General features: G+C 33.3%; 2 protein-coding genes across 2 annotated transcripts; one reads left to right on the top strand and one right to left on the bottom strand.

Moving 5' to 3' along the window:
• Positions 1–7,228: 7,228 nt before the first annotated feature.
• LOC140005701 (zinc-finger homeodomain protein 11-like) lies at positions 7,229–7,999 on the bottom strand. The gene has a single exon (XM_072046727.1). The coding sequence runs from the start codon at positions 7,960–7,962 to the stop codon at positions 7,426–7,428; it is 537 nt and encodes a 178-aa protein (XP_071902828.1). The 5' UTR covers positions 7,963–7,999; the 3' UTR covers positions 7,229–7,425.
• Positions 8,000–17,661: 9,662 nt separating this feature from the next.
• Positions 17,662–19,616, top strand: LOC113742954 (protein BASIC PENTACYSTEINE2). The gene is made up of 2 exons (XM_027270983.2): positions 17,662–17,840; positions 18,173–19,616. The coding sequence occupies exon 2, from the start codon at positions 18,311–18,313 to the stop codon at positions 19,298–19,300; it is 990 nt and encodes a 329-aa protein (XP_027126784.1). The 5' UTR covers positions 17,662–17,840; positions 18,173–18,310; the 3' UTR covers positions 19,301–19,616.
• The last annotated feature ends 1,328 nt before the right edge of the window (positions 19,617–20,944 follow it).

Below are 20,944 nucleotides of genomic sequence, written 5' to 3'. Positions count from 1 at the left end.
ACATTTTTTCTATAAAAACTGTTAAAAATAGCAATTTAATTGGATTGGGACAAAAAGGGACGAAAAGCTAGTATATTTGTTGTGGAAATGAAATTCAATTTGTAAGATTTAGGAGGGTACAAAGATCATGATTCATGAAGGGGTATCAAAGTTAATTTTGCCAAAATCTATTATTTGGTAAACTAGTATAGAAATCACCTAATGTACATGGAAGTGTTGGATTTCATCTCCTACGATTCTCACTTATGACATAGCTATTAGAAATTCATTCCAATTCCATACCGAAGACAGATAAGAGGGAATGACAAAACTCCACACATATAGTGCTGCTTATGATTCCGATTCCAGAAGGTGAACCAAACACCTTAATTTCAATTGTGATTCAATTCAAGTTGGCTCAGCGAGGGAAAAAGCCAAAATAAATTTAAATTTTATAGCAATGGGAATAGTCCTATGACTCAACTATAGTAACCAAAGAAACCATGCTTCCAGTCTTTTTTTTTTTTTTTTTTTTGTCGACACAGGGATGTCCGGAACCATTGGACCCGACTAATCCTCTGCGGCTGTGAGAGCCCCGCCCTAAGGTTCACAGTGCGTTAGCTCTGCCGGGGATCGAACCAGTGACCTGTCCCTAAAGAGGGGACTACGAAACCAGTCGATCTGCCCAGGGGGCTCATGCTTCCGATCTTGGATTTCCATCTTTGTCAACAGTCAATGCAAAATTGTTCACCTTGAAAAAGTACAATAGTTGATTGATGTCCTTACTTATAAAATGTTTGTAGTTTTTGATTTAATTTAAAATTGTTCTTGTGGTATTTTTAACTGAATTTTGAAAGATGAAAGTAAATATCTTTGTGAGCTATGAGGACTATTTTTACCAACTATTGAATATGATATATAAAACTTTCTTCTTCTTCTTCTTCTTTTTTTTTCTTCTTTTTTGCAGTTCATACTAAATGCTCTAACTAAATTGGCCAAAAAAGTACAATATCTAATATGTTGTCATTTTGCTTTTGGCTGACAATTAATTATTTATATGGGCTTCCCTTATAAGTTGATTTGTGTGATGAGGAAGATATGACAAAAGGGAAGTTTAGTGAGAAAGAGGGAGATGAAATGGAAAAACACCGATCACTTGAAGTGGGATAAAAAAGTGGCTGCTTTGTGCATCACGGGCGTAGAGAATAATATATTATTTCATAGGGTCAAAGAAGTCCGAATTCGATCCATTCAGCCTGAAAGAAAAGGGTGCACCCTAATATATATAACTATAAATGTATTATTTTTTTAAATATGTAATGTATAATTAAACTAATAGTAATTAGTAGAAAGACAATTAGATTCACTAAATAATTTTGATTGATCTCCACCTCCACGATTGGCCACCTGAACTTCAATTAATTTTGATTGATTCCTCTAGATATCCCTTACCCAGTATAAGAATCACATTCAAGCTAGAAATCAAGGCAAAGAATTAGTTTCACAGAATTTTCGAAGGATACTACTAATCAGAACCCAGCTCCCTCTTTGTACTTGTTAGAAACAATCAGAGTCTAACTCAACTTGGGATTGAGAATCCTAGGTAAAATTTCTATTGGTTTCTCTTAATAAGTAGTGATAGCAATTTATTCCTTAATTATTATTATTTTTCATCTATTTTAAAAGAATTAGATACAATTATTGTTGGAAAATTTTTGGTTTATGTATTTTTGATGAACTATTTACTAGTTTACGTGTAGCTTTAATGTTGTAGATTTCAAATTAACTTTATTATTAAATGGTTAAAGTAATTATATTAAGGAAATTAAGGAGTAATAAGTAAGTTTGGATTAAACCCGAATTAAACCCAAAACCCGAATATATTATGAGTCAACTATAAGCGTCATGTATATGAATCTGAAACTCATGATTCAAAACCCAAATATCTTACTGGATAGGTGAGCTGAGTCAGAGCTTATTCAAGCTTGAATTAAGTGACCCAATTGACAGCCCTAATATTGATGAAATATTACATGCCAGATTTTTTACCTTTAATTAAAAGAAAAAGATTAAAAGAATGATACGTGAACTGCTGCACGTACTCGAAACCCAAATATCTTACTCCCTCCCTTTTTTTATAACTGACGTTTAAGAAATTTGCTCTAGTATACTTTTATCTGTCGTTTTATTATCCCCATACAGTATTAATTATTTTTTCACAATTTTACCCTTTTATCTCTCTTTTCCAACACAGGGTTCTTAATTACTACTCCTAGTAATTATTACTCCTAGAGTACTTCCATCTTCAACATGTGCTTGTGTGAATTCAATATTTAAATCTATTTCAAGAAGAGGCTGTTTATGTTTTGAAGCCATGTCTAAAAGAATACAAATAATGTATTTCTCTTGAGACTAGTTTATATAGTGAAGTCCTTATAGCCTCTCAAAATATTTGGTGGGAGTTAAAAATGTTTAAAATTTCAGGTTAAAAATTTAGGTGAAAATTTTTGGTGGGAAAGTTTTTCATTTTAGAAACATTTAGTTTCATTTTAGAAACATTTAGTTTGGTGGGAGTTAGTTTGCATTGCTTTTGGCCTAGTAAAACAACACCATTTAGTACTCTAGTGAGAGAAAATATGGGTGAATTGGACAATTAATGAGGGTATAAAAGAAAAGTAGTGTACAGATTTAAGCAATGAAAAACTTTTCTTAATTGGTGTGCAAAACCTTAAACTTCAGTTATAAAAAAAGGGAGTGAGTACTAGTTAGATGAGTCGAGTTAGAGCTTATTAAAGTCTGAATTAAATGGCGAGATTGACAGCTCTAAATATTGATGGAATATTGCATGCTAGACTTTTACCTTTAGTAAAAAAGAAAAAAGTTAAAAGAATGATACGTGAATTGCATGTGTTACTGTTACCTGGATAGTCGCAACACATGTACTCCACTTAAGTGCGGTCTCTAAAGGAAATCAACCGCTAAAATTTCCCAACTTTTTTTTTTTTTTTTCGGAGTGGCTCTCCGGGTCAATTCTTACGGGCCCGACTAATCCCATTTCGACCCGGGAGGAGAGGTCCTTTCCCCCCGAACACGGTAACCCTAGGACTCGATCCCTGGTGAAGGAGTTGGACAACGACTTCCAAGGGCTGTCGTGACCAAACGAGCTGCCCAGAAGGGGCTAAAATTTTCCAACTTTCTAGTTTGGTCAATTGAAATTAATTCAATCAAACAATTATAACCAAATGGTGCTTTTCTGAAACGAAGAATTGCAAGTAAGAAATTCAATACCTTGAATGGATTTGACTCATTTTAGCAGAAGAATTAGATTTTTTCCTTAGCAATTACGAAGAGGAAATCACACATGAGTTGCACACGACAATGAGAGTGCTATTCGTTTACAGTGAAGACAACTGAAATAATTTTGTGTGCTATTCGCTATAGTACTTTGTTTTTAAACGGGTCCCAAAAAAAAAACAAATTCTATCCAAACAGAGTTGTGGATAGGATGTCCTCTCTAATCTCTATCTAGGGAAAATAGAGAATTCTGCATTAAGTACTTACTTAATGACAACAAAATTGCAAAATTTCATGTTTATTAAGACAATTACGTGCTAGAGTTGAAATCAAATAAGGGAAGACCATTTTGATGTTTACTGGTCATTTTGTGCTTTTGAGCTTTTTGTTTGATAGAGAAAGATGATGGAAATCATAGCAACTTTTGAATCAGCTTGATTATTGCTCATGTTATCTTTCCATGGAATTATACTTGGCAAATTCTCAAGTGCGGATGAGGGTATCTTTTGACATGTGTCGATTAATATCCAAAGTTAAAAAAATGGGAATATCAATAAGTATAGAATTAAAGTTATATACACTGTCAGTGTAAAGATTTTTTACACTAATAGATATAAATATAGTACACATGAATAAAAAGTGAATTTAAAATTTGAATGGTAATGATGTGTACGTTATTCATCTAAACCCGATGTTAAAAAAAAAAGTTTACACTGACAGTGTATTAAAATTAATCCCAAAAGTATAATATTAGTATTTATTAAGGGTAGATTTAGGGTGCTTATGTAGAGAATGATGCTTGATCTTATACATTATTGTTGAATTCAGCACTATGTAGAACCCTTATAATTGATCATTATCCAGGAGCCAATGAATGAAAAGTAAAGAAACCAACAATATATCTGTGCGCAATCAACTACAGACTTTTGTCAGTTTCCTTTATCTCTTACAACGATATCTTGAGAGTATGATTAGTTTTGCTTGCTCAATGTATTCATTGACTGGATAAGTAATATAGAGAGAAGAACTCAGAAGTACTAAAACCATTTTTACCAGTGGTGAAGTCAGGACTTTTGTTCATGGATTCTAATAATATTAGTTTAATCTTACAAGATATTGTTTTGTAAATTTTTGAAACAACTAAATATTTGTTATAATCATTTTTTGAAAAACTTGCTATAAAAATACACCAATTTATTCAATAATAAATATTACAAAAATAAAAAGATTCTTTTGCTTGTGATCTGTCGTTTACCAGTCATCTAATGGTATAAAATGTTATAGTAATTAAAATTATATAGAAGAATACAAAATTAAAATTCTAATATATACAGTAGGCGAATTAAATCACCATCAAATGAATATTTTCCTTTACTTGTAATTCATGTGGTTGAATATTAGGAAAAGTTCAGTAAGTAAATAACATTTATTAGAAAGGAAAAAGTAGTAGCCTGTCATATATTTTAGTTCAATATTTCATGGTGGAAATGTTGAGAGCAGTTGAAAAAAAATTTCAACACTTATGGGGGGCAATCTTGGGGTTAGAGAGAATATTATCAAAATTTAAGAGGGTCAAGAGTGGGGCAATGCTAAAAAATTTAACATTTTTATAAGTTATGCTATAGTTTCTAAAAAAATTGAGAGGGTGCATTACTGAACGTGGCTCAAATTGAAAACAATTTTTCAAAAATTGTAGCATGTCACATGTGTAAAATTTAGATTTAAATGCACATGCATAAAATTTAGAGTTCAAATCTAAATTTAAAAGAAAATAGTAACTTATAATTTTCCCAAATTTCTAATTTGGTTAGTTGAAATTATATCAATTCATGAACAGTGGACGTTGAGAGTCATCAAGTGTTTCCTTGAGAGAAGCATTGCAATTAAAGAGATTTAATATATCTTGAATTCATCCAACCCATTTTAAAAAAATCTCAAATGATTAAACCATTTGCATCAAATACCACTAAGTGAGAATTTCATTCTGTTCAAAAATTTTCTTAAAAATTAGAAAAAATAAGTCACGTGTCTGTTGCACGCGCACAAAAATGTCTCAACTGCAACATTTTCTATGATGCGACATATATTAGATAAAAAGATAATTAAAAAATAAAATTGAATTAAAATGTGTCCAAGAAATGATATAAAAAAAAAGTAGTACTCTATCCAAACAAAGAGTTGAGTGGATAGAGGATCCTCTTTATGTGGGAGATATTGATGAAAATAATTTGTAAGGTTTCATGCCTTGTATAATACTACAGTTAAGTGCACCAACAAGTCAAATCAAATAAACAACAGCCATTTTGACTTATAGGAGTCATTTTGCCCTATTGAGTTCTTTTTTGATAGAGAAAGATGTTGGAAACCATGGTGAGTCTGGATCAGCTTTGGTTATCTCTCCATGGATTTATCGTTGATCTTCATCCAAGAGCCAATGAACAAAAAGTAAAGAGGACATAAAGTTTCAGTACGCAATCAACTATCAGTTTGTAGTAGTCCCCCCAGTCATGTTCCTTTATCTTGTGCCACGATATCTTGAGAGTATGATTTGTTTTGCTTGCTCCACTGTGCAGTGACTAGAATTATGGAAGGTATCAAAAGTATTTTTTAGAGTCATTTTCATCAAATTTTCACTATTTTAACGTTTTCCTCATAAAAATTTGATGAAAGGAGTACACAAATTAACTTCCCAAGTGAGAGATGAAGCTTTGGTATATATATATAGGGAGTAGAGGCTGGGAAGAGTTTCTGTGGCTGTACATCCAAACCTTAAAAACCTTCATATTCACCCCAATGCTTCTAGGATATATGTTCTTGATTTTAATTTGATGAGAAATTTGTGAAACATTACATGCTAGACTTTTGATCTTTAAATAAAACAAAGGATTATTTTTGCACGCACTGATAATGTATACACTAGCTAGTGCTTTTGAATTTAGGCCAATTAATTCTAATTTGAATTTGAAGTTTATTTTTACAATGTGACACGCATTTAATCGTATTAGTGTATATTTCGTTAATATATAAATAACATTAACCCTAAAAGAAAACAAATAAAACAGTTGAAAGAATGAGACTTAAATTGCACGTGTATCAGACCCACTTAGGCAACTTATGGACTCCACTTAAGATCAGTCTCAAAAGGAAATCACTTTCAAATTTCCCAAATTTCTAATTTGGTTGGTTGAAAGTATATCACTTAACCAACTATGGACAATTAGAGTCTACATAAGTGGTTCCTTGAAAGAAGGATTGCGATAAAGAGACTCAATACATCTTGAAATATTCCAACTCACTTTAACAAAAGCTCAGATGATTAAATCATTCGTGTCGAATCACATTGAATGAGGATTTCAATCTATTTAACCTCACGATTAAATTTTTCTTAACAAATTACAAAGAGTAAATCACATGTGAGTTGCACGCACGCACGCGCGCACGCACAAGTGTCAGACTATTAATTAGTTCTTTTTGTATTATTCGCTATAGCAATTTTTGTAATGTGAGATATGTAACAGATGTTGAAAAAATAAAAGGGTAGTAAAAAAAAAATTTTGCCTAAGAAATTATTCATTTTCTTTCGGAAGTAATACTCTATCCAAACAGAGGGTTGAGTGGATAGAGGATCCTAGCTCTTTATCTAGGGAAAATAGAGAATCCTCCATTAAGTACTTAATTGAAAATAATTTTTGAGATTCATGCCTTGTACAAGACAATTAAGTGTAACGAGTCAAACAAACTAAGCAAAACCGTTTAATTTTGATGTACATATGAGTTATTTTGTATCGAGTTTTTAATTTGATAGAGAAAGATGATGAAATTATGGCAATGTTAAATCAGCTTGCTTATTGCTCATGTTATCCATCCTTAGATTTACAGTCAATCTTCATTCAAGAGCCAATGAATCAAAAAGTAAAGATACACAAAGTATCAGTTTATACTAGTCACTAAGCGATTATTGGCTCATCTTTTGCAATGAAATCCTCATAGAATGATTAGTTTTGTTTGCTCCATCAATTGAATGACTAAAGAAATTAGAGAATATATCAGTAGTATTAAAACCGTTTTCATCATATTTTCAGTAGTGCTAATTAAGGTCACCCCAAAAGAACTTGATTAAAGTTTTAAACAAACCTCCCAAGATCTGTTTCTCTATTGAGTGAGAGATGAAGCATTGCCAGCAGATGTAGAGGCTGAGGAAGAGTTTTTGTGGTTGTGCATCCACACCTTAAAAACCTTCCTATTCACACCTATGCTGCTACAAAACCTTTCCACCTCATCCTCCATATCTTTTCTTTGCAGCTTCCATCCCAACTTCTCAGCAAATGCAAGCATCTTCTCCTTCTGATCTGGTGTAAACTTTGTCCTCAACCTCTTCTTGCTGCTCATCCTGTCCGGCGATTCGGCCGCCTGCTGTCCTCCGCCGCTGCCATCATCGCCGCCTCCACTATACTCCATCATCTCGGTGGCTGTTTCTTGGTTGGAGTTGGAGCCACGGTTGTAGTTTGCTCCATAGGTGAGTTTGCGGTGGAAATTGCGGTGGCATCCACATGCAGCGCACAGTAGTGTACCCGGGGAAGTTTGATCTAGCAAAAATTCTCCACAGCCATCAGTTGCATAGTTGCCGAGATTGGCTGCATGGTTTCTTTGGCACTCTCTGTAGAACTCATTGGCGTTTTCCCCTTCCATTGCTATCTCCTTCTATCAAGTCTTATCTTTCTTTCTTTTTCCTTCAATATATATACAGTGATTTTTAGAAAAGTGGGGGTGGGACAAATGTTTGTCTATAATGAAGAAAATGGCATAATGTTTATTTTCCTATATGGTACGGAAATTACGTATTCATTGCAAAGAGCCAAGTGTTACATTGCAAACTGGTAGGGAACTCGTACATTGCACGGGATTGTACTTTTTTTAAAAAAAAAAATGTGTTTATAAATTTCAAAAATTCTGGACAGAAAATATTCAACATTTCTGTTTCTAATTTAGATGAATTCGACCCTAACCAACCTTTTTTAATGAATGAGTTAAGCCCCTCCCCCACACCACCCCCTCCTAAAAAAAAAAAAGAAAAAAGCAAAGAACACTAGGGTTAGCCAATATCTTAGTACTATTCTTATAAGTTTATTGTAATGTCCTTGAGCACTACCCTAGGTCCTAGAATTAATGTCAATTCTTTTTTTTAAAAAAAAAAATTTCGATTTCTGTTTTATATGTGATTTATTGGTCAAACTTATTCACATTGCTGGTTTAAGTTTGAAATAGTTTATTCAAACTTATCTCTCTTTACTCTTTTTACCCTTTTGGCCTTTCTCAGAAGCAATCCAAAGAATCCAAATCCTTGCATCATTACAAACTTAAAAAAAATTATAACTTCTTGGTTTTTGAGCTTAGCAAGATTCTGAACCTTACAAGAGAAAATAAAAACGAAGGAACTTGAGCAAAATGTTCTTGTTTGAGCGAAATTCATCCAATCTCCATCATTTCATGGTTGAATCCACTCAGTATACTATCACCACTTAAATGCCTATTACAAAGTAGTTTTGAGATAGCAGACGTACTTTCCGGTGTAAAGTTAATTTCTGGCCATATAATATAATTGTAGGATAGATATCTTTCGCAATACAAAATATGCTAGTATATATTCACCATTTTAATTAGCCTCATGGCTTGATAGAGAAACATCCATGCAACAAGCTTAGATTATATTTGTTTTGCACCACTTCCAAGGAAAAAGATGATAATGGAATCAAAATTCTTCTGGGATGATTTTTTGCTTCCCATATTGCAGGCAGTTAGTTACAGAGATACTGAAACTTAATTAAATTGAAGAAGTAGATTACTCGAGAGAAATATCCATGTAGTTCTAGTTGGCTTAATTAGCATGTTATTGCACAATGAAGGTGCACTTAGTTTATTTGATTTTTGCCTGGTTTTGCCACAGCACATGAGCAGGTTAGTTCTAGTTATGTGCAAGATCAGTGCATCTAGAGTTATTGTCGGATATTAATGCATTAGAAAATCGAAGTATTAGCTAGGCGAGAAAGTCAGCTTGTCCTAGTTCATGAATCTGTCCAAGGACCATGTTAATTCAGTCCTGACTACATTTAAAAATGAACAAAAACTTGAGAATATAAAAGAAGAAATAAGCACATATATATGTAGTTTATGTATATTAAACATACAAAGAAGGGAGGAAACCCGACATAAAAATGAAGACAAGTACAATGAAATTTGAGGAGCTAGATATAACGGATCACTTTGTTTCAAAACTAGAATTGGATTTTTACGATTTCTGTTTAGTTAAAGTTGCATTCACTTAATTAGTCTGAAAGTAATACATACAGTAATTTTCTGGAGGCCTTGCATGCCATGCTGCGAAAATGCTGAATCCGTGTTGCATGCAAATATTATATGCTTATTAAATGGACCTAAAATGCAGACGGGATCTTCTGTCTAATATTTTGTGTCCACTTTCCTGTCCAATAAGGCAGCCAAACAGCCTTTCTTTTTTATGTGCCACATCAGCAGATATAATAAGTGGAACTACGTAGTTTTGCATTAGATAGGAAAGTGAACACAAAATATTGGACAGAGGATCCTGTCTGCCTAAAATGATAGGCATTCTAATTTAACATATATTCCCATGAAGCTTTATATATATATTAAAAAAAAAAAACAATCGAAGGAATGGGTTAAATTACCATCCCATATCTATGTGTGCAACTGGATGTACAAAGAGAGGGATGGGGTGAGGGGGCATGTAGGGGACAAGTGAACAGTATGGGGTTAACGCAATAATGCACTTCGGGAATAGGCAGCAAATACATAGGAATATATAGTAGTAATAGTTTTGAGCACTAGTGGAGAAGATTGCCTATCAGCCCCTTTTGTTATATGGTAGGCTTCAAATCCTTTCGGCTTTTGTCTGCATCTTTTTCGATCTTTCTTTCTCCACTTGTGTTGTGGAGTGTGAAGCATAATGATATCCAGATGCACTGCCATGGGATCAATCAGTGTATATGCCTTGAATTGTTGATTGGCCAACACGTATCAGACAACAAATTTTGGATGGCTGTGTTCTTTTCTTCATTTCTTAAAAGGTGAACGAGAAACAGGATGCAGCATGGCAGTGGAAGTATTGATGTTAATAAGGATTAATAATCTCAAAGAGTTGCTAAGTTTCTTTGATTAGCCGTTTATGCAATGCAAAACGTTGTAAAAAAGCTTTAGGTTGTTTAATTACATTCCTATTACCTTTAAATGAGTTGTAAACCGATCAATGATTTGAGCATAAAGTAAATGATTTTCGACTGTGTGTAGAAAAAGACAGGCAGCATAGTAAACAGCAGTTGTCTTAATTAACACGTAAAAGATAATACAAGTTCAACCTTTCTTTAACACCCCGACGTGATTTGACCGACCGATTCGGTGACTAATCAAATACATGCGTTTGGATTAATTCTTGATTATTTAAAATTTTAGTGCTAAAGTAATCTGTCTATCGACAAGACATAGAGAATTACTTATAAAGATCAATCTTTTTGACCCTATACAAGTGTAAAAAGTGTTTCTACACTGATATATATAGTTAGATGCACGTCATATAATTTCTATCAAAATTTAATTATTTTTGCATATGTATTATACTTTCAGACCTGTTAGTATTAAAAAAAGAAATACTAAGTATATAGGAAAAATTTTAAGGGAAACTACAAGTCTTGTAAGAGAAAAATGGGAAAGAAAAGGGTTTGATATTCAAATCAAGAACCTCAAACTCTCCTCATTAATATTCCTTCCGACTAAGATGAGTCTTGGAAGCAACTGTAAGAAAAATTATTAATATACTGATCATTTATATTTCCCTCTTCAATCACTACCTTTTTGTGTCAAATCTCAGTTTAGCATCTCTTTTTTCGCTAAGATATGGTGATCTACGAGAGATGAAAGGAAATGATTGCTTGTCTAACATAATTAGACAGTAGTTATGGTCCTAACGACTATTCTATCTAGCATGCAGAAAAAGAGTCTGATTGTCACATTAGAAAGCTGTTTTTTTTACCTTAGATGGAAATTAGTGCATCTCGATATTCGGCGATCTGAAGTAGGAGAAAATGTTGAATTTATCGAAAACCGAACAGTCAAAAGAAGTTCGCAACAGAATAGCAGGAACCTCTATAATGCTAATATCAAAAGTAAAGTTGCTTTGGGTAACTAGAAACTCATAACCTAATTAAGATTATGCCCAACCAAAGATATATAAACACAGTACCTTTATTTGATTGACCTTTAAACACAGCTATAGTGACATAGCCAACACAAGTTGGTTCCGTAGGTGAGAAACGCGGACCACTTCTTCATAAAAAATCTGTATTCAAATTATGTTGTCGATATAAGAGTTGTACCGATAAACAATCTGTAAAAATCGCTTTCAATGATCTGTAGTCCGGGAGGCAAATGGCGAAGCCACTTCGTGTTGAGGGTTGGTAATCACTCCCTCCCACTCTCAACTTTGCAAAATTTTAAAAAATAGCCTTGAAACTATTACAAGTTTTTTATATTTTTATCATAATTGCACCCCCTCAAATTTGAATAGTACCCTTTTCTCTTTACTTTGCCTCTCTATATTACAAGAAATCCTCATTCTCCTCATTTGGTCTCCCTAAACAACCAAATTTCTCTTAGACAATCTCTTTAATAGAACAAATGTTTTAAAGCTATTAAAACACAAAATTGATAACTGCTTGAATAAGAAATAACTTCAACACTTTCACAACACAAAAAATTCACAATAAAACATAATTTTTAATCAAAATTTTCTTTGCGCATTACCAACATCATTTTAAGTGTGTAATACTACCCCTGCTGGCTATAGATCTTAGTTCCGCTACTGCCAGAAGCGTGTCCTGATCCATGATGGTAACTGGAGACGAATTCAAACAATTTTTTTTTTTGAAAAAAAGAAAGAAAGAAAGAAGAAGCTGTAGTTGATAACCAATTCATACTCTTGTTCCCATCGAACAATGTAGGTTTCATGTGACATCTACGATCACATAACAACCACGTAAAAAATCATTTTTCATTTACTATTTTCCACATTTCTGGACACAAGAAGTGGTTCTGATCCAATCATTGGTTGTTGACGTAAGAGTTGGAAATATGGAAGCATTATTTGCTTTGTGTTCATGATGGCACACTTGATATGTCGCTACAATATCCAGGCAGAGATTTTGGTGGCAACGAACTTTATTCCTTCTTTTTCCACAGCCAATATGCAACAGATAGTGCTTCGTCAGTGCATCAATGGGCGACCACATGCACGGTACGAGCGCTATAAGAAGACTGCAGAACGAGTGAGTGGGTCAGAGCAAAATCTTCTGAATATGGGATCCTCTAGAAAAGAAAAAATTCCTATAATTGATCATTGCATAGTTAATCACTATCCCAAGTGTCTTCTTTTTTTTTTTTTTTTTTTTTTTTTTAAGGAAGTGTTTCTTGAAATGAGGATGAATAGAAACTAAACCAAAAAAGGAAGGAAAGAAAAAGATAAAATGTATAACAAATTATCTTAAAACAACACTACATATCTTCCTTGGACTTCATCTTCAATTGGAAAGAGTGCCATTTTATGTAGGCTGCAGAAATTGCCATGCACTCACCTTTCTTGGGTGGGGGTGTTTGGGGTATGTGGAATTGGTCTTCTTTCTTCGACATTAGTTCGGAAACCCATCAAATGACTAGGCCCATATTTGGGTCCATTAAGCATTCATCTTTAAACTGGTCAATGAAGACCGTCACATATTGTGACAATTTTTGTAGGAGGTAAGGTTCGAACCCTTGACCTCCCGCACCATCAAGTCTAAGAAGGCTTGGGATGACCACTGGGCCTCCAGTGGCTGACACCTTAAGTGGTAAATGGCTTTTCAAGCTCCTCGTCTCTCGAACTGAACAGCGTACTATTTTTTATGAATATATTTTTCAATCATCTTTTTATTTTGTACATATCAAGTTGTTACTGTATATATTTTTTTATGAAAACTTCTAAAAATAGCAATTTAAACGGAAAACTATTTGCGTAGCATAAATAGACTGTGGAGGATATAGAAACTGAGTGCTAATGCTCTGCTTAAGAGGTGAAATCTATAGACCTGGTTCTTTTTCCCTTTTTTTTGGCAGATCGTTGCGGTATTTTTAGAATTACCGGCTGAGAAAAGGATAAAATTGTTCAACCTCATTGAGGTTCTTGGATACTCATGCATTATGCAGTCTCTTCCTCTACTTTGCCATCTATATATTTAAAAACGAAAATGGTAAAATATTATCTGAGCGTACAAGAAATGAAAAAAAATGTTAAAGCAAAGCAAGTAGAGTGCATAATGAAGAAATGTGACAAACATGGTTTCAATGAGAATTAAAATCAGAAGTATTTTGTGTTCTCTAAATAGTTTATAGGGTTGCATGCAGCTTTATGTTTGATTGATCACAGCATTTATCTCCCCTTTTCCACTTTATTTTGCATGACATAAAACAGTAAAGCTGTAATCTGCACCAAAAAAGTAAGTATTTGAAAAGAACCCTCCCTGAAAAATTTTAAGAAATGAATAACCTGGAAAAATAATTATGTGTGAATTTTTTTTTTATAAATTTCTGGTGCTTTAGATAATTTTCTATAGTTATCAATAGCTTTTGGAATAAAAACATACGTGATGATATGAAAGAAATTGTAAAAAGAATTGTTTCGACAATTTGCTAGTCATTCACCTTTTTGATCTTTTTTTCTTTTGAAAATGCTAGTCGTTTATTTTATATTGCATTATGCATTTGTTTCTCGAAATGAGATGGTAAGCATGCTCGATATCATTTGATTGAATTGTTGATTGTCTTGTGCAAGATTGTTCAATATGCTTGAAATATAGATGAAAAATAGATATGGATAACCTCCTATTTAAGTTTTGATTAGGATAAGCAGAATTGCATTTGGAAGAAACTCATGATTTGAGACCTTTGTTAATTCATAGTTCACACACTTAATAAAAGCAAACTAGATGCTAGTATTATTTTACCTTGAACCGACTTTGAAAATGAAAGGCAAACTACATAAATAATGAATTGAACGCCAAATACATTGAAAAAAAATGGTCAAGGTGATAAAAATTTATTCTGCCAACTTCAAAAGAATGATTTTGATAGTATGAGTTGAAAAATAGACACCGAAATGCCTATTTGAAATTAATTGTTCTAGATGCAAACGTTTATCTTGTAAATATAAAGGGTTATTATCACTTTATCCCCTTAAACTATATCACTACTATCAGTTTACCCCCTAACGTTATCTTTTAATCACATTACCCCCATAAGTAATTCAATTAAACATGTTAAGAAATTTTTTACAAAACCACCCTTTTATTTTATAGTATTACTACATTGTTATTATCACTTTATTCATTTGGATTATAGTGATACAATCACTTTAGTTCCTAATATTATTTTCTAGGCATTTTACCTCATCATTAATCTAACTAGTATGGTCAAAAAATTTTAAATATATTTACCCTTTTTATATATAATTAAAAATAAAAAAGTTGGAATGGTTATTCTTCCTTTTTTTCACTTTAAGAGATCGAAAAATATAAAAATAAAAGGGTTTTCTCAAAAAAAATTTCACACTTATTAATACTAGGAAATGAAAAAGAGATAGGAAAGAAGGAGACAAAAAATTAGATTTTGCAAAAAAAATAAAATAAAGAAAAGTCTAACATTATCGTATTACTTTAAGGTTGTCGGGATTAGAATTGAAATTTGGTGGTAAACAAAAAAATGACATAATTTTAAAATAATAACAGTATTTAATTCTTTCTTATTTGTAATTTTTTAAAAAAGAATTGAACTCTCCCCCTCCCCCTCTCCATCTTTCTATTTTTTTCAATATTAATAAGATTTTCAAGAAGAAAGAAATTAATATTTTGACTTTTTTTCTTGATACTAAAAAGGAGAAGAGTCACTCTAAATTTTTTATTATTTTTATTATGCAAAGTGAAGGGTATTTTCTTCTAAAGTTTTTTTAACTTGTTAAATTGGTTTAATAGTAGGATAAATTGTCTAAAAAATAACTTTATGGGGTAAATTGATAATGAGACTATATTTTATGGGGGTAAAGTAATAATAATTTTAAGGGTTAAACATATCTTTTCACTTTAATTAACAAAGTCCGTTAAGTTTGACCGTTAGTCTTGGGGATAAAGTGGCTAAAAGATAATTTTAAGGGAGAAATTGATAGTAGCACCAAACGTTAAGGGGGTAAAGTGATAATAACCCAAATATAAATGGTAGTAGAAGATATAATTAGCACTATTTTTACAAGCCAAGCACCAAAAAAATTAAGAATAAGATGCACAAACATGATATCTTTGTTAGAGAAAGTAGAGAGAAAATATTTTTCACACAAATATAATTTTAGTTTACCTTAAACAACATTTTGTTATGAAAAGAAAAGACATGCTAATATGTTATGGGGTTAATCACATTTAATCCCCTTAAGGTATACCCCATTTCTCAGTTTACTCCTTAACCTTTAATTTTGCTCATTTAATTCCTTATAGGACAAAATTGCCCTTGCATTATTTTGACTTTTCATTTACCTTGTTTACCTTGTTTTCCTTTCTTTTTCTCTTTCTTCTTTATTTAATTCTTCCTCTTTCCCACAAAAATCTTCACTTTAATGATTGAAATTAAAAAAGATGAATTGTAGAGATCTATCTTCTCCTTAAATAATTTAAAAAATATTCAAATCACTTTCCTAAAATACAATTTTTGTAGCCTTTCAATTTTTTTTAATTTTGGATTTTCTTTTTTCCTTTCTAGTTTCTCATTTTATTCCCAATAAAATATCTTAAGATGAAATTGTGACCTGATTAATAATCATCAATTGAAATTTGTGACACGTGGTATCATACAAAAAATAAAAATTAGTTTTTGATGCCTTTTAAACCTTCACCTAGAAATATGCAATTACAAACTCAAAACAAAAATTTTCAGTGAAATGGAATTTTCTATCGGGAAGGATGAAAGAGAGAAGAAAGAGAAAAAGAAATAAAAGAAAGGAAAACAATTTCATCTTATGATATTTTCTTGAGAATAAAATGAGAAATTAGAAAGGAAAAAGGAAAACCCAAAATTAAAAGAATTGAAAGGCTAAAAAAATTGTATTTTAGGAAAGTGATTTGAATATTTTTTTTAATCATTTAAGGAGAAGATAGATCTCTGCAATTACTCTTTTTTAATTTCAATCATTAAGGTGAAAATTTTTGTGGGAAAGAAGAAGAATTAAATAAAGAAGAAAGAGAAAAAAAAATAAAAGAAAGGAAAACAAGGTAAAGAAAAAGTCAAAATAATGCAAGGGCAATTTTGTCCTATTGGGGGTTAAGTGAGCAAAATTAAAGGTTATGGGGTAAACTGAAAAATGGGATATACCTTAAGGGGATTAAATGTGATTAACCCTATATTATGTAGTTGGCACAAAACAAGCCCAAAGCAGGAAGTGAAGGGTTATTTTGTTTTACTTTATATTTCCCCCCAATATTTTTCATTTTTCAGAGGGTTTGGGGCATTGTTTCTAAAATTGCACTTTAATTCATTTCGAAATATTTTTCAAAAGTGGCTTTGCTTGGACGGCCTAGTATTTAAGAAAAAAGAAGTTTTTGTTTTTAAAGTCTATGATAACACGCTACAAAAACACCTCCAAAAATAATCAAAATACGTACCATCTCAAATATACATAATAAAACAAATAAATAAAATAAATAGACTACCTCTTTCTTCTCCTACTACCACCATCACCTCCTCTCTTGCTCCTTCCTCCATTATCACCATCCCTTTCCCTCTTCTTCCCTCCTTCCTTTTCCTCTTCTTCCTTTTCCTCTCTCTTCCCCTCCTCTCCCTCGTAGCCCCCTTCTCATTCCTTTCCTTTCCTCGATCACGATAGAGAAGAGTAGGGTAGGAGGGAGAAGCGTGGAAACGATGGAAGAAGGAGAAGAGGGTGAAGAGCGAGGAGAGGAATTGACAATGATGGGAGGTAATAAAATCTAATAAATTTGAAAAAATAACTCCGTAAAATTTTAAATTTTAATAAATTTCAAATATATTTTCAAAAACACATAATCCGTACGACTTAATTCACTAGAAATTTTTTTAAATATAATGTTGCAGTGTAATTTTTCAAAAATACCTAATTCATACAAAAAAGCAACTTAGTTAACTTTTTTTGTGACGAAAAGAAAAAGTCAGTGATTAAAGACAAGCTAAAATGTCATGCAGTTGGCACAAACACAAGCCCAATGGTGGAAGTGAAGCGTTCTTTTATTTTTTTTTCCCCAAATATTTTTCATTTTTCAAAGTGTTTGGGACATTTGTTTCTAAAATTGCACTTTAGTTCATTTCCAAATTCCAATGCTATATTTTCTCTTTTATTTTGGTTCATTTATTTTCTTCTCACACTCTCGTTACTCGAAGTCACAGGGAGGCACAAATCACAAACCCTAGCCAGCCTCTCTCCTCTTCTTCAGTCCGCAGTAAGCTCTCTTTCTCTTTTTTACAGTTCAATTCATTGCTAACCATTTTATCATTCCACTCCATTACATGCATTTGTTTGATAACTTTGTACAGAGATCTAAGATTAGATTCCAAATTTAAAGAAAAAAGGAAAACATTAAAACAAGTGCAGATTTTTTGATTTTGCAGAATTTATTTTTATTAGCATTTCAGTATCCCACATTCACACGCACAGATGCATTGACTTTTGTCTTCAGATATGAATCTATATATGCTGTATTTTTCTTCATCATGCTCTCTAAAGATATACGTTTTTTTCTTTTTGCCATTTTATCCGGTGTGGTTTATGTAGGGTTCGTAATCATGAATGGGGATTTATCCTGTGAATTTTCACTTTGGCCGTGAAAACGACAGAAAATAGTAGGTGAGTTGTTGAAAGATTTTGAATCTTTTTTTTTTTGGCAATCTGTTGGTTCTTGCTGTTTTTGGGATGGACGGCAATGGCAGTATGAATTTGAGGAATTGGGGGTTTTTCGAGCCAACTCCAACGCCTGCCCTGAAGGGTGCTGGGCATTTAGGCTTGCAGCTTATGTCCACCATGACTGAAAAACCCCTTTTTGGTGGGGGAAGGGAGAATCATCCTTATCAACATCACCATCCCCATCAGGCTTATTCATCGATAATGGCGCCCTCCACCAATGGGGGGCCCTATCACCATCATCGTGTTGGTGGGATTTCAGAGTCCTCCATTCCTGTGGATTACATGAGGGATGTTTGGCTTAACCATAGAGAAAAATATCTTAATGCCTTACCAAATAACCAGCACCCGCACCAGCTCCAGCTCCATCCCCAGCAACAGAACCAACACCATTCACAGCACCATCATCCCCAAATAAATTATGGGGTCTTGCCAGAAACGTCTTCAGCTCATTCTGTCCAAATGATTCAGCAGAGCAGCTTGTTGAATAATGACGATGTTGGTCCTCAGGAGGAAGAAATTTGTGAGACTAGAGGTGTTGTTGGGGCTGTTAAGAAGAGGGGAGGTGGTAAAGTCCCCAAATCTCCAAAAGCCAAGAAGCCTAAGAAAGCTCCTAAGCCTCCAAGAGAAGAGTCTAGTCGATCTTTACATCGGGCAAGGGCTCCCAAGAAAAGTGCAGAAGTCATCATTAATGGAATCAGCATGGATATATCAGGGATTCCCATACCAGTTTGCACGTGCACTGGAAATGCTCAACAGTGTTATAGGTGGGGTGCTGGTGGATGGCAGTCTGCTTGCTGTACAACTGGCATGTCTGTGTATCCCTTGCCAATGAGTGCTAAAAGACGTGGTGCCAGGATCGCCGGGCGCAAGATGAGTCTGGGAGCATTTAGGAAGGTTTTGGAGAAACTTGCTTCAGAAGGTTTTAATTTTTCTAACCCAATTGATTTAAGGAATCACTGGGCAAAGCATGGAACGAATAAGTTTGTTACAATCCGGTGAATGTATGGAGGCATTGCTATCTTTGATTCCATAATGCGTGCATTCCATATCTGCTGTACATACATGAGTATGACCTGAAGTAGAGGCTTTGCAGGTAGTGTCTAACTGGTGATATTTTGCAGTTGCATTGCTTGTTCTTTTGATTCAGCCATTCAAGGTTCATTGGAAGAAAAGAAAAATTGTTCCCATATCATTTTCCTTTTGTAGTTAAGGGGAAATTTTGTCATTATGACAAGGTATGACAATCTTTTGTCGAGATTTAATTGTACTGTTTTCGGTTTCCTCAATTAGATTTGTAGTTATAAGCTTCGTATGATATCAGTGTGTCTTTTCTTTATTGCTTCCTGAGATTGATCTCCCAGACTCTTGTTACTCCACTTCCAATAGAGTGCATCTCTTTGGGTTTAGACTGAGAGAACAATGCAACTTTGTAGTTGCTATAGCATGAAGAACCACCAGAGCATCCCAGATTTGTGGATTCTCTTCCTCAGGTATTGATTTTACACTTTTTGACGTTGAAAAGGAAGAATGCTTCTTCTAAACGGTCATGGAATGTTAAAGCAAACTTTAGAGCCAATCAGCTAACAATATATCATACTTATATCAGAATGGCTCAAGTATTGTCCTGGATAAGATGGTCCTAAGGTTAACTGAAACAGTGAAAGTTAATCCAGTAATTAGATGCTTCCTTTCTCCCATATTGATTTTTTGTGTATTTATGGCCATCAAGTATTATGAGGTTATACATTTGGAATAGAGTCCAAAAGTAAGTCTAGATGTCAGGTTATTTAGGTTTTCTGGGTGTAAAATTTGGGAACATTGGTTTAAGGCTGCTTGTTAGCTATTATGAACAACTGACAAGAAAATAAATGATAATGATGATTAAACGTTGTTGCAGGTCATACTAGCAGGCAGGCTCTAGGAGAAAATAGCACTGGGAGAGTTTTGATGTTCTGAGTGTGGCAAGTTCAGGCCTTCTGACCCAGTATTGGTACTATATCTTAGGAGATACTTTTTGTGCCAAAAACGACACTAATCCCTTCAAAAAATAGAAAATAAAAAAAGTAAAAATAAGAACGATGGAAAGAGATCAAGTGTTGCAGTAAGAAACTTCTGTTGTGTCAGTAGTCCTTTGACTTGGGATTGGAAAGGTTGGAGTTAAAGGCGATGATCAATTTGTGTGGAAAAAGGATTAGATGAGGCAATTGAGGGTCTAATACTAGTGTTTGATCTTTGATGAGACCGTGTGATGATTCTTCATCTGAATTTGATTGAGTATCAAGATTCATTTACTAGTGGAGGTCTTTGGACGGGACAAACAGCTGGGCAATTTTTTTGAAGAAATGAAAAATGACTAGCTAAGAGTAGAAGGTGGCTACTAGGTATTACACATTTAAAGATACTTAATGGTGTTATGTGTATTGAGGGAGTGGGATGGGTTGTTGTCAGGCAGTTTCTTCAGTCAAATGCATAGACAAATTGTCAGATCTGGTTGTAAAGATGAATTTTGGATAATGGGGCCCTGAAGTCCATTTAGAGCCATTTTGAGGGAACTTATTTCTGCTGCATGACTTATTTCACCTAGTTACTGCAGAAACTAAAAAGGAAAAAAGAAAAAAAGGAAGAAGAAGACAAGGAAGAAAG

The sequence above is a fragment of the Coffea arabica genome, chromosome 4e (genome assembly GCF_036785885.1).
Source record: "Coffea arabica cultivar ET-39 chromosome 4e, Coffea Arabica ET-39 HiFi, whole genome shotgun sequence".
Classification (NCBI taxonomy): domain Eukaryota; kingdom Viridiplantae; phylum Streptophyta; class Magnoliopsida; order Gentianales; family Rubiaceae; genus Coffea; species Coffea arabica.
This window is presented reverse-complemented; position numbering and strand designations above follow the sequence as displayed.

What these genes read in the sequence shown, in the direction of transcription:
- LOC140005701 (XM_072046727.1), bottom strand. Translation starts at nt 7,962, where the DNA reads ATGGAAGGGGAAAACGCCAATGAGTTCTACAGAGAGTGCCAAAGAAAC.
- LOC113742954 (XM_027270983.2), top strand. Translation starts at nt 18,311, where the DNA reads ATGGACGGCAATGGCAGTATGAATTTGAGGAATTGGGGGTTTTTCGAG.